Here is a 14814-nt window from a genome sequence, read left to right on the forward strand (position 1 = left end):
ACTAGAACTTATTCCTATAGAGAGTTTGTTTAACCAAATTTGTGTTAAACAAAAATATAAGCTCGTTTATTAATTTTGTCAAACTTATAGAAACTTATATATTTTTTTCTCAACAAAAGGGGAGGTGGGAGCGACTAGCGTAACTATCTTCCGTGGGCGTGATCATAAGAGTCACTTCTCACTGTGGAATGTTCGGTTTGATTCATAATTACTACCCAAAAGGCGAGCCCATCACCACAGCACCACCAAGCTGTCAACTTGTCCAAAGCCCATCCTATAGATTCTTGGTTAGGCACTACTCCGACATGTGGTTTCGACTTACGCCCAACTCGAACTCCTGACCTCAAAGTTATGGAATACCAACTCGTACCAACTGAGCTACCACCTTAGTGGTCATAGAAACTTATATTTACTCGTAAACTTGTATACTTGCCTATTATATTATTTGTACTTTCAAAAAAGATTTGAGAAGATCATGTTCTTAATGCAATGAGGGGTGTTTAAATCCTTATCAATGCAAGTCTTAACGTAAGTATGTATGAAATTACATATAAACTATATAAAGAGATTTATATCAAAGTTAAAAAAATCTACTTATGACAAAAGTCATAATCTAATGTATGACTTAATAATGGAAATACAATACATATATATATGAAAAAAAATCTATTTATCGTCATTTTTATTATCATCCTCTCAACATTTTTTGTTTATGATGAAAAATGATCAGACAAAAAAAATAAATAAATAAAAATAAGATGACATATTCATAATTAAATAACTAATTGTTAATGCAAACCTACTATAATGTATACAAAGTGATGGAAAATGCTACATTCATGAATAATTATTACATGTTATTATAGCATGATACAGATACGTGCTATTCTCATTTTATTATAGAATATCATATAATTTGAGTAATGTTAGAGACAAACTCTAAATATATAAATTTTGCATAATTTTTTTGTAAAAAAATATCTCTCTCTAAGAAAAAATATTCATTTTTTTTTATAATAGAATTAAATTTTTTTATTTATTAAAGGCTTATACAAATTTTTACAGTTTGGAGTTACGTAAATCATTATTACAAGTAATAAGGTATGACTTAATCCGGGTCATTTTTCCTTAGCGGAGGAAGAACACCAATGCATACACTGAAATAAAAGACAATTGGTGGTGTAATGTAGACCCATTTGATGCAGCCATACGGATACAGGAGATCGCTTTCTTCTGCGTATATGGCACTGACACGGACACCCGCAGGCTGCCTGCTGGGAGCAAATCACCATTGGCATTTACTCAGAGACGCCACACACCCTTCGCCACCCACTTTGCTCCAAATTTCCTGCATTTTTGCTTAAACATACTCTTCTCTCTCTCACTCTCAGACTGTCTCTCTTTCTCTGGCTTTTATTTACATCTCCTCTGTTTACTGTACTTATATATATATATATATATATATATATATATATATATTCCTCTCTATCTTTATTGCTCTATCTCCTACAATTCCCTGTTGTAATGGAGGTTTCGGATATTCCCGATGGAACAGCCACCACCTCGCTCCCACACACTGCCTCTGATCTTCGAAAACGCCCTCGCACTATTCCACACGTTTCCGGCTCAACTTCCGAAACTAAAGATCCAGACCCGGGTTATTTGGTGAGTGAACCCGGGAAGAGCTACGAGGACGAGGGGAATCGGAATGAAGCTGTTATTCAGTCGGCGAATCGCGTGGCCAATGGGAACGACGGAGGTGATAAGACTGAAAACCGTCTGGATCGGGGAACGGATTTCGCGGCGGTGAAACTCGCGTATCGGCCATCGGCTCCTGCTCATCGGAGAATAAAGGAGAGCCCTCTTAGCTCTGACGCAATCTTCAGAGAGGTGGGCCCAGCTTCTTCAACCGCTTTTTACTTAAAAAGTATATATTGCTTCGGATATGGATTAAAAAAATGCTTCTTAATTTGTTCAAAACTTTGACTTGAAGACGAGTATGGCATACGATAAACAGAGTCGTGTTTGGAAGAAACAGCTTTTAAAAAGAAAATCCAAACTCGGTCCATATTTTTTGTGTAATTGAATGACGAGCATGAAAATGAAATCGCTCTTTTAATACGTAATTGTTGTTTAACAGCTCCGTGGGGGACAGCATCTTGCTCAGATTGCATCCTTTAGCCAATTCATAAATCAACCTAAATATTGCTAAGCACAATTCCACCACTTGAAAAATCACACCACTGCCAAAAAAGGCACATTAGGTAATGTGCTATGCAATCCTGATTCTATACTTTAAATTTTCATGCAGAGTCATGCAGGTCTCCTTAATCTCTGTATAGTAGTGCTAGTTGCTGTAAACAGCAGACTCATCATTGAGAATCTTATGAAGGTTTGTGTCACTCCTTCCTTATATTACTTCAATAAGATATTGGTTACATCAGTTAACTTGTACAGCAACATGCCCCCGTGGCCTATATGCAAATAATAATCATGCCAAGTTTTTAATTTTTGGTCAAATGTTTCTTTAGGGCCCACAATTTTGATTGCTGATTTTAACTATCATTGCAGTATGGTTTGTTAATTAGGACCGGTTTTTGGTTTAGTTCAAGATCATTGAGAGATTGGCCCCTTCTTATGTGTTGGTAATGGTTACTAAACTTCTGTTTCCTCCTCTTACTGCTTAGGATGACCTCTTTTTGCACATTTCATTTGGTTTTTTTTTTTCAGTCTAACGAACATCTGACTCCGAGTGTATTGTTCATGCTTCTATTGCAGCCTTACACTCCCGATATTCCCACTTGCTGCCTTTATAGTGGAAAAATTAGTACAACAGAAGTATATCCATGAACCCGTAAGTAATTTGAGTTTCAGTATTGAAAATCAACAGCCTTTCCTACTTCACTATGAAATGGAATTGTACCCATGGAAATATACTTTCCATTTGGATACATGGGGGGCTGCATCTTATATACTGCAGTTATGTTTCTCTCCTAGAGAATAACAAGCAATGTTGAACTCCTGGTAACCTCAAAAGTTAATTTCTACTTTAATATTGCAGGTTGTTGTTTTACTTCAAGTAATCATTACAGCAGCTGTGGTTTTGTTCCCAGTTTTTGTTATTTTGAGGTATTTTTTTTTTCATTTATGTTAGGCTATGTCAACAATACTGGTGTTCTGATAAATAGATGCTCAATGGTTTTGGTACCCAAATTTAATGATTGGAGAAAATACATGTTGTACCCCAACTGTTGCCCCATTTTGCAACGTTGTGTACAAACCATCACATTTGACTCATTGCACCTTCAAACTACCAAAAAACTTACAATTTGCAACTTCTTTAAAATTTGATGTATTTACATAATCTAATATTCATCCAATTTAATGAGAATTAGACAGAGGATGTGATCTACTGAAAAGTGGTAATTTGAGAATGCATTGAGTCAAAAGTGACAGTTTGGATCCCCTTTTTCCCTTTAATGTTTTACCAGAGAGTTATATACGTAGGAATTTTCCTCGGTTCATTGACACGACATATGTTGAAGTTTCTCAATTCTGTTATGGCTTTAAAATGTGCAGGTGTGACTCTGCTGTTTTATCTGGTGTCACATTGATGCTCTTCGCTTGCATTGTATGGTTAAAATTGGTATCTTATGTGCACACGAACTATGATTTGAGAGCACTTACCAAATCAATTGAAAAGGTAAATGAAATTCCCAGGAAAAGATGAGTCAGAAAGTTTGATTGAAAAGAGCACTTGCCAGTACATATAAAAGTCTCCTGGAAAGAAAATATTTGATTGAATAAAGGAGACAGGATATTTGTTAATCTTCGTGCCTAGATGAAATTTATTAGGTTTCTTGCTAAAACAACATAGAGGAACATGCTATATATGTTTGTTGAAAGTTCGAAATTGAGAAAAATGGGCCAGACCTTGAGTAAGTTTTATCAAAGTAATCCTTAGTTTTCTTTACTTTATTGACAGGTTAATTATATTTTCCTCTCATGGACTACCACCCTATTTTCAATTAATTGGCCTCATCTGTTAAAAAGAAAAATAAACTAAAACTATCGTTAAATTGGATTGAAATGTGTATATAAATTCAAAAATTCCCATTACATTATGTTTCAAATGCACATTATGAGTGCTCTTCATTAGATAAAAAAGCAGTTGGCGCTGCTCTCGCCTTTTCTCTGCAATGCATGTTTACTCTCAGTCTCTGCAGAAATTCTTGTGATGGGTGATGTACAAATGTTTCTTTTCTATCTATTCACCAAGGCCCTGTTTGATGTTAGGGCGATGTCCAGCCTAATTCTCTGAATACGGATTATCCTTGCAATGTTAGCTTCAAGAGTTTGGCTTACTTCATGGTTGCCCCAACCTTGTGTTATCAGGTAATCACAATTCATGACTTCTGTTGCAGTTATTATCGTAAACTTATGCTCATCATGATCCATTTTAGCACACCTTGTTCATGATATTTATGTCCCTTTTAACTTTTTGGACTGTGTTATCAGAAACGAGACTTTTGTTTGTTGCATGTACTAAAAGTGTCTGTTGAGAATCTATGACTGGGTTGTGGTTGTTGTCAGTCGTTTATGATTCTTTCCTGTCTGTTACATTCATAATCCTTTTATGCTAGTATGTGCTTGTCTGAAGTCTATCCTCACATAGGCTTGCAACTGTTTTCAGTATTTGACCTTCTATGATTGGGAATAATGAAGTGATTTCTCTATAAAAACTTGATTCTGTACTTGCAGTTATACAAAATTATCTAGTTTAAACAGCAAAAAGCCTTTGTTTTCTGATTAATAAAGCCTAATTTGTATTGGTGTTCTTTGACCATCATATTGATGTATTGTTATTATAGATAACCTATCCTCGTACGCCATACATTCGAAAGGGCTGGGTGGTTCGTCAATTTTTCAAGTTCATAATATTTACTGGTGTTATGGGATTCATAATAGAACAAGTAAGTAGCTGTTCGTGATTAAAAAACTACAATTCCTAGTTCTTTTTGTTCTTCAGAAAAATTGACTATATTCTGACATGATTTTGGTGGTATATTGCTGCAGTATATTAATCCTATTGTCAAGAACTCACAGCATCCCTTAAAAGGGAACCTTTTATATGCCATAGAAAGGGTCTTGAAGCTTTCGGTCCCAAATTTATACGTGTGGCTTTGCATGTTCTACTGCTTCTTTCACCTCTGGTGTGTCTTCTCTCCTTTATTTTGTAAAGGCATATATATATATATTTCTTAAAATTTTTCTTAGAAAGCTTTTCCATTGATCATCAGTATTTTCTCTTGATAATCTGACTTACGAATGTCATAAATATCTTCATAGGATTTTTTTTCTTAATAGTGTAAGACCAAGTTCATGAGCAAATTCTGGTTTACTAATTTTTGTGGACCACATGCTCTGTTTTCTTTTCTTTTCTTTTCTTTTTTCTTCTTTTCTTTTTTTTTTTTTTTTTTAACTTCCATGGAAAACTTGCTGATGAACTTAGTCTTACACTTATTGTTACAGCATTGTTTGTTTTGAAATTATGTAATTGATGGGACTGAGTGGTAAGTTTCCTTCCCTTCCTTTTTGGCTGGAAAGGAAAAAAGAGATGTAGATAGTGAGGTGATGTTAATTTACCGTCTTACTTAGTTCGAAACTTCAGAACTTTGGCTGTTTTACATTAAAATAAAATAAAATACTTTTTTTTTCAAAAATTTGCTTCTTTATAGGCAAAACGGTCTTCTTTTGCTCTCTCTCAGATGTGCCTTATTTTAAAATCAAGACAAGATTTCTAAATTTATTTAAGATTTTCATTTTTGAGAGTCATGTTATTTCAAGAGAATCTTATGCTTAGATGAAGCCTGCAATCTTAGGTTAAATATACTGGCTGAACTTCTTCGCTTTGGTGATCGGGAGTTTTACAAAGATTGGTGGAATGCTAAAACGGTTGAAGAGGTAGGTCTTATACCTTGCAATATGTAGCCATTTGGTCATGTTTTTGAACAAGTGTGTGCTGAAAACAGTGCTTTTTGCATAATTCTCGCGGTTCTGTGGTGGCATCAGTACTGGAGAATGTGGAATATGGTAAGTTTTTCTCAAGATTCAAAGTTTGTGTGACTGGTCACTTGTGTAGGTTCTCCGGCTTATTCTTTATTTGGATCTTCTTTGTTCTGTTCTGGATGGTCCAGCACAAAAGATTGCAAATTGAGTTATATTTAGTTATGATGTTCTTATTTTGACTTTATAAGCAGTAGGGTATTGACTCAAAGATACGAGTTTGAAACGGTACTTGCGTCTACATTATTTATTCTTCATTGAATCTCTAATATATTTTGGCATTTGGATTGTGAAAAAATGTTGAACCATACCATTTAGTAGGTTCATTGAAGGAAGCTATCAGCAAGTGGTTTTTTTTTTGGTTTTTGATGATGTGGAATCTCACCGAATGGAACACAACTCCACCTGCCAAAACCATGTATCAATTACTCTATAGGAACTCCTAGTATAGAATCAAACCCAAGATGTTCGAGTCAACAGCTTATCCTAAGCCCGCCCTTGACGGTTATTTGCAAGTGTTTATGTTTATGATGTTTCATTATTCTTTTCCTGAGGTCATGATGCTGGTTTCCAAGTATACTAAAGAAAGAACTGTATAACTGATCAGATTTGTTTTCATTACAGCCTGTGCATAAATGGATGATTCGCCATATCTATTTTCCATGCCTGCGGAATGGGATACCGAAGGTAATACCAATCTCGCCTAAGATTGTAAAAGGTGCTTAATAAACACATTTTTATGTTGTTAGGTTTTAAATTTTAATGTATGCAATCCCTGTAAATTTTTTGTCCGCATTTTCTATAGGGATAGTTGTCTGAGGACAAACTGTCTTAGGTGATGCACAGCTTCAGTTCTAGTTACCACAATGGCACTCTATCAGATGTGGCTGATCTTGTTATCAGTTCACCTTCACAGTTTTCTATCTGTTTTTTCAACCAATTTGATAGATACATCCTTTGTATTCACATGATTAAACGGTATCATGATATCATATAATTGTACCAATTTTTCCCAGTTTGTTAAAGCTCAGAATGTATATACTCTGACCTCTGTTCTCAACTTAGTGACCTTGTACCGATGAAAGAATAATTGTAATTGTGTCAATATTTGGCTTTAGTGGTAATACTTGTAATAGGGTAAACTTCAATAACATTCCCACAGATTAATTTAATGCTCTTGCTTCCTCCTATTAAGGATTAATAGTTGTAAATTATTTGTGTTTTCCAAATATTTGTTTCTAATTCAGGGTGCGGCCAGTCTAATTGCCTTCCTTGTGTCTGCTGTATTCCATGAGGTATGTTGCCTTTTTGTTTTGCCCTTGTCCCTAGTTTGTGCATTTCAAATAACAAGTCTACTTTCAGCCTTTTGTAGCACTGGAAGCTGATTGGAATATGTTATTAATTCTATGTGCATCACCATAGTTGGTAGCTATTATATGCTATAGACAACGATGGTTTTGCTCCTATCTTTGTTACTTTCGTTTTTTGGGCATGGTAACAACAGATTTTTCTTTTGCTTGCTGAAAAACAAAAAAGCAATAAATTTTTCCTTTCATAAATTTTATGCACACTCAAAGGTTACTTCTTTCGTGTCTGAATGTTTTTTGTAGTTTTTCCATTCATGGGAAAAAGGGTAGGGGAAAGTTCAAGCTGCACACAAATATTGTGACTTGTTGACTCGGCATGGCTTTGGGGCAGGTCATACTGTCATAAATCATAATATGATCTTAGAAGCCAAACCAAGAGATAGCTACCTTTGTCCAGTAACATCTATTGTCAGAAATTTTGCTTTATGTTCAAATGCGAAGGCATGTAGGATTACATATCCCAACAAGAACCACAATCTTGAAGGGCATAGTCATCCTATTTTTATTGCTTAATTTGTCAGGTTTCTGGTGGTTTAGTGGACATGTTTTTGGAAAGAAAGAGAGATAAATGTTAAAAATGGTGGCATTGAATTAGTGAGAAGGAAAGAATGATGTTGCGTTGCCACAATACGACCATTTAGAAATTGCAATAGCCAAAATGTTTTAGCTAGAGTGCCCCTCAGGGTGATCTGCCACAGGAGCCAGCACTTCAAAGTCATTTTATGTTTCATTATTTGTTCATGCTCCCTCTCTTGATGATCGAAGAAGCTTGTGTACAGAAACTGATTGCAATGTATGGTTTTTGTGGCGGAATAATGTTATTGTATCTGCCTCAATCTAAATCTTTAAATGATTGCCGTTTAATAATTGTAGTGCTTGAGTCACTTCATAGCTATGTTTGAGTTTAATTTTGTTTAATACCTCTGCAGCTATGCATTGCTGTTCCATGCCACATGTTCAAGTTGTGGGCTTTTATTGGCATAATGTTTCAGGTGAAATTATTATGACTTTTGATGGTATATTTTTCTCTGCCCAATGCTACAATCATTTACCTCTTTCTTAGAACTTGAAGTATACTACATCCCAAAAGAACTTGTCAGTTTTCCTAGAGTTAGGCGCATGCCATTACAGCAAGATTCTATCGAGACATGAATGAGTTACATGATAATAATAGCTCTTTTCTTGAATAGGTTCCCTTGGTTCTGATCACTAATTACCTGCAAAATAAGTTCAGAAACTCGATGGTACGTATTAGCTTTCAGGAATAATAATATTTAAACTTATTCAACTCTGAATTTCTTGTGCCATTCAACTTGATTTAAAATAGCCCTTTCTCCTTGGTTTGTGCTCTCCTTTATGCCAGGTGGGAAATATGATATTCTGGTTCATTTTCTGTATTCTCGGTCAACCTATGTGTGTGCTTCTATACTACCACGACCTAATGAACCGGAAAGGGAGGACTGAATAAAAACTATTGACTCCCTCATTTACTCTGGAAAGTAAAGTTTCTGTAGCTATGGTGCGTCTATTTTTTTATGGAGTAACATCATTTTTCGGTATGGCATCCCTGCTGGAGCTGGGTGGGTTGGGCTTCATTTCATTATATTCAGAATGCAATGCTGCTTTTATGCTGTGACCTTATACTTTTTTCTTTTTGATAGGCTTCTTGGTCTACGGCTTTTGGGTTGGTTTGGAAAAATGGTCTGATACCAATTTTGATGTTCAATGCCCTAGCAAAGAACTAGTGCCACAGTTGTAGTACTGGTTTATCGTGCTGCTAATGTAAATGATTCAGATTTAAAAAAATGTTGATAGTCAAGGCTTCTGTCTTTCTCCTCTAGATATAATAAGAGATGGGTGAACAACAGTAACTTTACACATACATATACATATACTGTAGACTTTACATGAGATACATTTGTTTTAGCTCTTCCAATGCCAGACAATTTTAACTCTTTATTAGGCAAATTTTGCATTGCAAGGGCAGATGCCCAAGCGCTGCCAACTGCCAAGGGCTTTTAACTGCGATGGTAGACGAGATTATCATTGATTGTCACAACACTAGTAGTTTCAGTTCACATTTTAGTGCCTCTGGATCTTCCTTTCAAAAGACGAAACTGCTTAAAAGAAAATTAATATGCAAATAATTTTATTATAATATTTCAAGATATAAAAGTGGGCTGGGGGCTTCTACAATTGCCCTAGAATATTCATATTCCAGTTCTGAACATTCAGAGGAATGCAAAAAGAAAAAACAGGGATGAAAGGGAAGTACCAAGTAGTTTTGATCCTATGTTCTTTTGACTAGCTATATATGTTGTTCCTGAACCAAGGGATGGACCAGCATTGGCTAAATTTTAAAAGAATGGTGCAGCCTGATGAATTTGGACAAGTAGAAATAGTAGTGATTTGTGGTCTTTAATAACATTTATATTATCTTTGCAGATAGAGTAGTTTGTCAACTCCTAACTTTAGGACAAGCCATAAAACGGCCGAGATCGGACCCATCACAATCTTATCAACAATCATGAAACATTGTATCGCCACATGGATCTCACATGCACATTCGAGGAGGGCATGCGTGCTTTGATGTTAAATATTTGGGGCTGAAAAATATGATTATACAATGCATGTAGAAATATGTTGGTGGCCTGAAAATCTCTTAGTATTGTGGTACTTTGAGATGGCCAAAAGGCAGTATTCTATAGTAGGAAAAATAAAACACAAAAGAAGATTCTTAAAAAATGGAGGGATCAAATCCTCCCTCGCCTACGGGCCTACCTACACGCACAAAGGATTGGAGGCCCAACGAAACGAGCCCATGACAGTCAGCTTCCAGTAGCCAACCTGGACCATGCAGTGTAAGCCCTAAACCTTTCAACACTACCAGCAAATAGAGGGAATTCAAATCCTCCCCCAGATAACAACCTGGGGCTGAATAAAGGGAAGATTTAAACAATAACAAACCCTGACCCAATTTGAATAAAATGATTAGTTTGTGCGAGCCTAACGAGCTCTCTCCCCCTTTCGATATATATATATTAGAGGGGATCTACAATCAAGGTAAATGACTTTTAGTCTGGGATTCCTAAAGGTGTTACACGAATTATCTGACTTGGGCATCGAAAGTGTTCCATACCCTTCGAGCCTCTCTAAGTTAATTGGTGTATGGACATTAAAGGTGTTCACAGGGGTGCAAAACACGTCCGTAACAGTTGGCGCTGTATGTGAGATTTGTAAATTGCATCCCAACATGCATTTCGCATGCCTGCAACAACACGCTCTCAAGCAACCTGACACCAAGAAGCTACTTCTATGAATATGGAGGGAAGATTGGCTGAGGTGGAGAAGAAACTGAGATGAGTAACAGTAGAAATCTCTTCAACACAAAAATGAGGCCTTGAATCACAGGAACGTCACCTCAAGAGAGGACGCCATGTCAAGCCATATTGATCGAGCAGAGGTAGGGTCTCAGAGTACAAGAAAAATCCTCAACAATGCGGATGAGAAAAGAAAAAGGCACCATGATCTGCGAATCCTCTTGGAATAGTATGAAGAGATGGCCTGGAAGATAGGTGCATCACCGTCTATAGGCTAGCTGCTAACTAGCCCTGACTTACTACGCAAAGATCATAGCAATACCGCTCCTGCCAAAGTTCAAGGTCCTACTAGTTGAAATGTACAATGAGTCCAAGGATCCCGTCGAATATCTAGAAACATTCAAAGGCCACATGACACTCCATGATTTTTCTAGGGAGATCGAGTGCTGAGTATTTCCTTTAACCTTGAAAGGAGTCACTAGGGGATGGTTTAGAGCATTGCAGCCAGGCTCCATAGACGTCTTTGAGGAGTTAGGTGAGCAGTTCCTAACTTAGTTTATGGCGAGTAGAAGGAGACCTGCCACATATCTACTCATCGTGAAACAAAAGGACGAAAGCCTGAAGGCTTACCTCGCCCGTTTCAACAAGGAGTGCATGATGGCGGACAACCAAGATGAAAAGATCACATAGCATCCTTGCTATGAAGAATCTAGCCCAGAATCCCATTTATGGTTGAATTGGTAAGGAAAACCCCAACCACTCTACGTAAATTTATAGATAGAGCAAACGATTTTGTCAATGCCGAAAATACTTTTAAGGGCCCTAACCACACCAAGAAAGTCGAAGATGGAGCGATTGGAGGATCGAACAAAGATGAGCATCTAGGGAAGAGACTGAGAAAAGGATCCAAGAACCAAAAAACCCGCATGAAATAAGGTAGGGAAATAGGCATTCCGGCACGAAAGATAAACTCTAAGGTACAATATTTCGGCATGAATGTCCAAGACGGATTGGGGAGCCGATTCAAGACAACAACCATATTCAAAGAACCTAGCGATTTTGCACCTATCATAATGTAGGGGGCATGGTACAGGAGAACGCCACACCTTGAAATGAAAAATCGAGGAGATGCAAAAGATCGACAAACAATCTAGTTGCCTGGAACTCTTTGCCCCCTAGGCGACTAGGTGAGAAGAAGCAAGATCGAGAGAAAAGGTCAGAACTGGAATGATCCTTCCCTTGGGAAGATCCACACCATGGCTGAAGGATTCACTGGAGGCAGCCCCACCTCCTCCATGCAAAAAGCTTATGCATGTAAAGCCGAGTACGTAGAAGTTTTGAGCATCGAAAGACCAACAAAGCAACCAAAGACACGGCCAATGGCCTTTAGCACTGACAGTTTCAAGAGAGAAGTATACCCACATGATGATGCATTAGTAGTGATTATGTTGGTGGCCAACTACACCACATGAAGGATACTTGTTGACAATGGCAGTTGGATTGACATTCTATTTTGGGATGCTTTTATGAAGATGGGAATTAGTCAAAGTAGACTATGCCCAGCACCCACCCTATTTAAAGGGTTCTCAATAGAAGTAGTGCAACCCGTCAGCTTGATCGCCCTGCTAGTTTCAACACGATCTTGCCCCCCATAATGGCAAACTTCTTGGTAGTGAAGACCTGATCATCTTACAATGCCATTATTGACCGACCAACCTTGAATGCTCTAAGCCGTTACTTCCACATACCACCTAAAGATGAACTTTTTCATGAAAGCAAGCATTGGGAAAGTTTTTGGCGAGCGAGTACTTGCTTGAGAATGTTGTATACAAAAGCTCAAAGACGGAGAAAAAGATGTTAGATTGGTCAAATCCTCAACGGTAGGAGAACAATTTCCACCCCCTCCTCCTGAGATCATGATACACAAAGCGAAAATCTGAGATGAAGAGACCTTGAAGTAGGGCAAGCCCAACAAGCCTCTCAAGCTATCCACCCATGACCTAGCTCACCTCAAGGCTATAGTGAGGATCGGGACCAACATAGAAGGCGAAGAAAGGCAAAAATTGAAGCAAGGGATGTCTTCGCTTGGAACCACAAGGACATGCCAAGTATTAATGAGAAGTTTATAGAACACCGATTGAGTGTTAACCAAATGTGCTGCAGATAAACAAAGGAAAAGGAGTTTTAGTATCGAGAAATATGCAGCCGTCACAGAGGATGTTGACTGTGATGACCCGCTTTTGAGTGTATTTTCGCTGAAATAGTTGTTTTTATTTTAATTAATATTTTAGTTATTTATTTTAGTTTATTTACGTTTTAAAATTGTTTTTAATTTAGTTGATGTTGTGTTTTATTTCTTTTAGTTGTTTTGTGGGTTTTAATCTCTTTTTGGCGGTTTAGTTTTGTTTCCTGGAATGAGGATTGGACCTCATCTTTTCCCTACATCTCTTTTCCTTTTTCTCTTCTTTTTCCTTTTTCTTTTTTTCTTTTTCCTTCTTTCTTTTTCCTTTCTTTTTCTTTTTTCTTTCTTTTCTTTTTTTCTTTTCTTTCTTCCCGCTCGAGCACCCCCCGGTTTCTCTCTCTTCTCTCTCCCTCACGTCGGAACTTCTTACCCCCGGTGTACCGCCGTCCGGCCACCGTGTGGCTCACCGCCGGCACCATTCTCTTCGTCTCCCTCCGGCGCACCACCCCACCGATTTCCACCCCCATCCGGCCGGCCGTTTGGCCGGAAAAGCTCTCCAAAGGCTGCACGGACTTTGCTCCGATCCGCCGCCGTCGCTCCACCTCCGGCCACCATTTCTTCACCACTTCATCACCGGTCCCTTGCCGTCCTAACCCACCCATTTCCGGCCTCCAATGACCACCGGAACAGCTCCCACGAGCTAGCTTTCCTTTTTGAAAAATCCGGCCTCTTTTCAGCGATTCCGCCGCCACCCACGGCCAACCACCACTTCCAATAGCTTCACAACCATCCTTAGACCATTCCCTATCAATCCCAAGCCCTAGTTTGTCCCCGTTCAAAAGTGGGTTTTTCACAACCCACGGCCACAGTGAATTTTCACTGTGACGTTGCTTTTTCGGCGCCGTTTGCAACGCCGCGTGTTTTCTAAAATTGCCATATAGCGCTGTAAGTATTTTCCAAACCCTATTTTCAGATTTAAATATATATTGCTCTTTCAATTAATTAATCTGCTGGTTGGTTGATTCCGGACTGAGTCCGAGGAGTTCGGGGGTCGGGTGGATGGAGGACGGAGTTGCTTGATTTATTGTTTTATGGTTGGTTGTTTGTTTTGTGCATTGATAATTGCATTTGCATGGTGCATGCACGTGTATTTTATTTTATTTGAGAAACCCTGTTTTGCTGGCGTGATTGGATTTTCGGGTGCGTGTGTCTCACGAGCCCAAGCCGGGATGAGTTATTATCTCGGTGGAGCTCATCTGGTCACTCGGGAGTGGATAATACTGAGTGACTTCCCCTGAGTTGTCGCTGGGCGACGACGGGAGCGGGGCTAGAGGATGGCCCGGCCAGGTACGCGCGGGGCGCGAGTCTGGGCATCGCTCTACTCACCGACTCCGTGGCCCTTCGCTGGCGAGAGCTAGAGGATGGCCTGGCCAGGTATGCGCAGGGCGCGAGTCTGGGCATCGCTCGTTTAGGTGTCACATGCGTAGTCGTTACCTGCGGTGTGGCACGGAGCCAGGGTGTGCGGATGATCCCTAGGGGAGATCATGGTGCATGCATAACCGGTTTGTTTTTATGGTTTTTGGATGCGGGCCATTTTTTGGGAAAATGACGAGTTTTGGTTTTGAGGCTTTTGATCCATTTTCTGGGAAAATGGTGGTTTGGGCCATTATCTAGGATAATGGCGAGGCGTGGTTTTTAAGAATATGTTTTTATTGGGCCAAATGGGTTTTTGGCGTGCGTGGGAAAAAAATGTGGTTTTGCGGGGCATGTGCATTGGTTTTTCTTGCATCCATGTTGTTTGAGTTCTATGTGTTTTTATCTGGTGGTGTTTGGGTTTTACTTACCTGCGGTACCATTTTTTATTCCGTAGCTTTTGGTG

At 38.5% G+C, this 14814-nt stretch overlaps 1 protein-coding gene across 5 annotated transcripts; it reads left to right on the plus strand.

Annotated features, from left to right (window-relative positions):
- The first annotated feature begins 1134 nt into the window (after nucleotides 1–1134).
- LOC122308188 (diacylglycerol O-acyltransferase 1-like) lies at nucleotides 1135–9401 on the plus strand. 5 transcript variants are annotated; one of them, XM_043121381.1, is made up of 17 exons: nucleotides 1138–1890; nucleotides 2312–2392; nucleotides 2572–2645; nucleotides 2779–2854; nucleotides 3062–3129; nucleotides 3580–3703; nucleotides 4297–4395; nucleotides 4872–4973; nucleotides 5077–5213; nucleotides 5883–5964; nucleotides 6073–6093; nucleotides 6691–6753; nucleotides 7314–7361; nucleotides 8363–8425; nucleotides 8624–8677; nucleotides 8797–8952; nucleotides 9095–9401. In XM_043121381.1, exons 1-16 carry the CDS (start codon nucleotides 1525–1527, stop codon nucleotides 8899–8901), a joined length of 1563 nt encoding a protein of 520 aa, XP_042977315.1. In that variant the 5' UTR covers nucleotides 1138–1524; the 3' UTR covers nucleotides 8902–8952; nucleotides 9095–9401. The 5 variants fall into 5 exon arrangements, with proteins under 5 accessions (XP_042977317.1, XP_042977316.1, XP_042977315.1 ...); XM_043121379.1 differs by having other exon boundaries at nucleotides 1139–1890; nucleotides 8797–9013; XM_043121380.1 differs by having other exon boundaries at nucleotides 1139–1890; nucleotides 8797–8989.
- Nucleotides 9402–14814: the final 5413 nt, after the last annotated feature.

Source organism: Carya illinoinensis, chromosome 4, assembly GCF_018687715.1.
Source record: "Carya illinoinensis cultivar Pawnee chromosome 4, C.illinoinensisPawnee_v1, whole genome shotgun sequence".
NCBI classification, from domain to species: domain Eukaryota; kingdom Viridiplantae; phylum Streptophyta; class Magnoliopsida; order Fagales; family Juglandaceae; genus Carya; species Carya illinoinensis.

Excerpts from the sequence above, each read along its gene's own strand:
- LOC122308188 (XM_043121381.1), top strand. The coding sequence starts at position 1,525 with ATGGAGGTTTCGGATATTCCCGATGGAACAGCCACCACCTCGCTCCCA. Across the intron at positions 2,646-2,778 it reads TGGCCCCTTCTTATGTGTTG|CCTTACACTCCCGATATTCC; the intron begins GTAATGGTTACT and ends CTTCTATTGCAG. Across the intron at positions 3,130-3,579 it reads CCAGTTTTTGTTATTTTGAG|GTGTGACTCTGCTGTTTTAT; the intron begins GTATTTTTTTTT and ends TAAAATGTGCAG.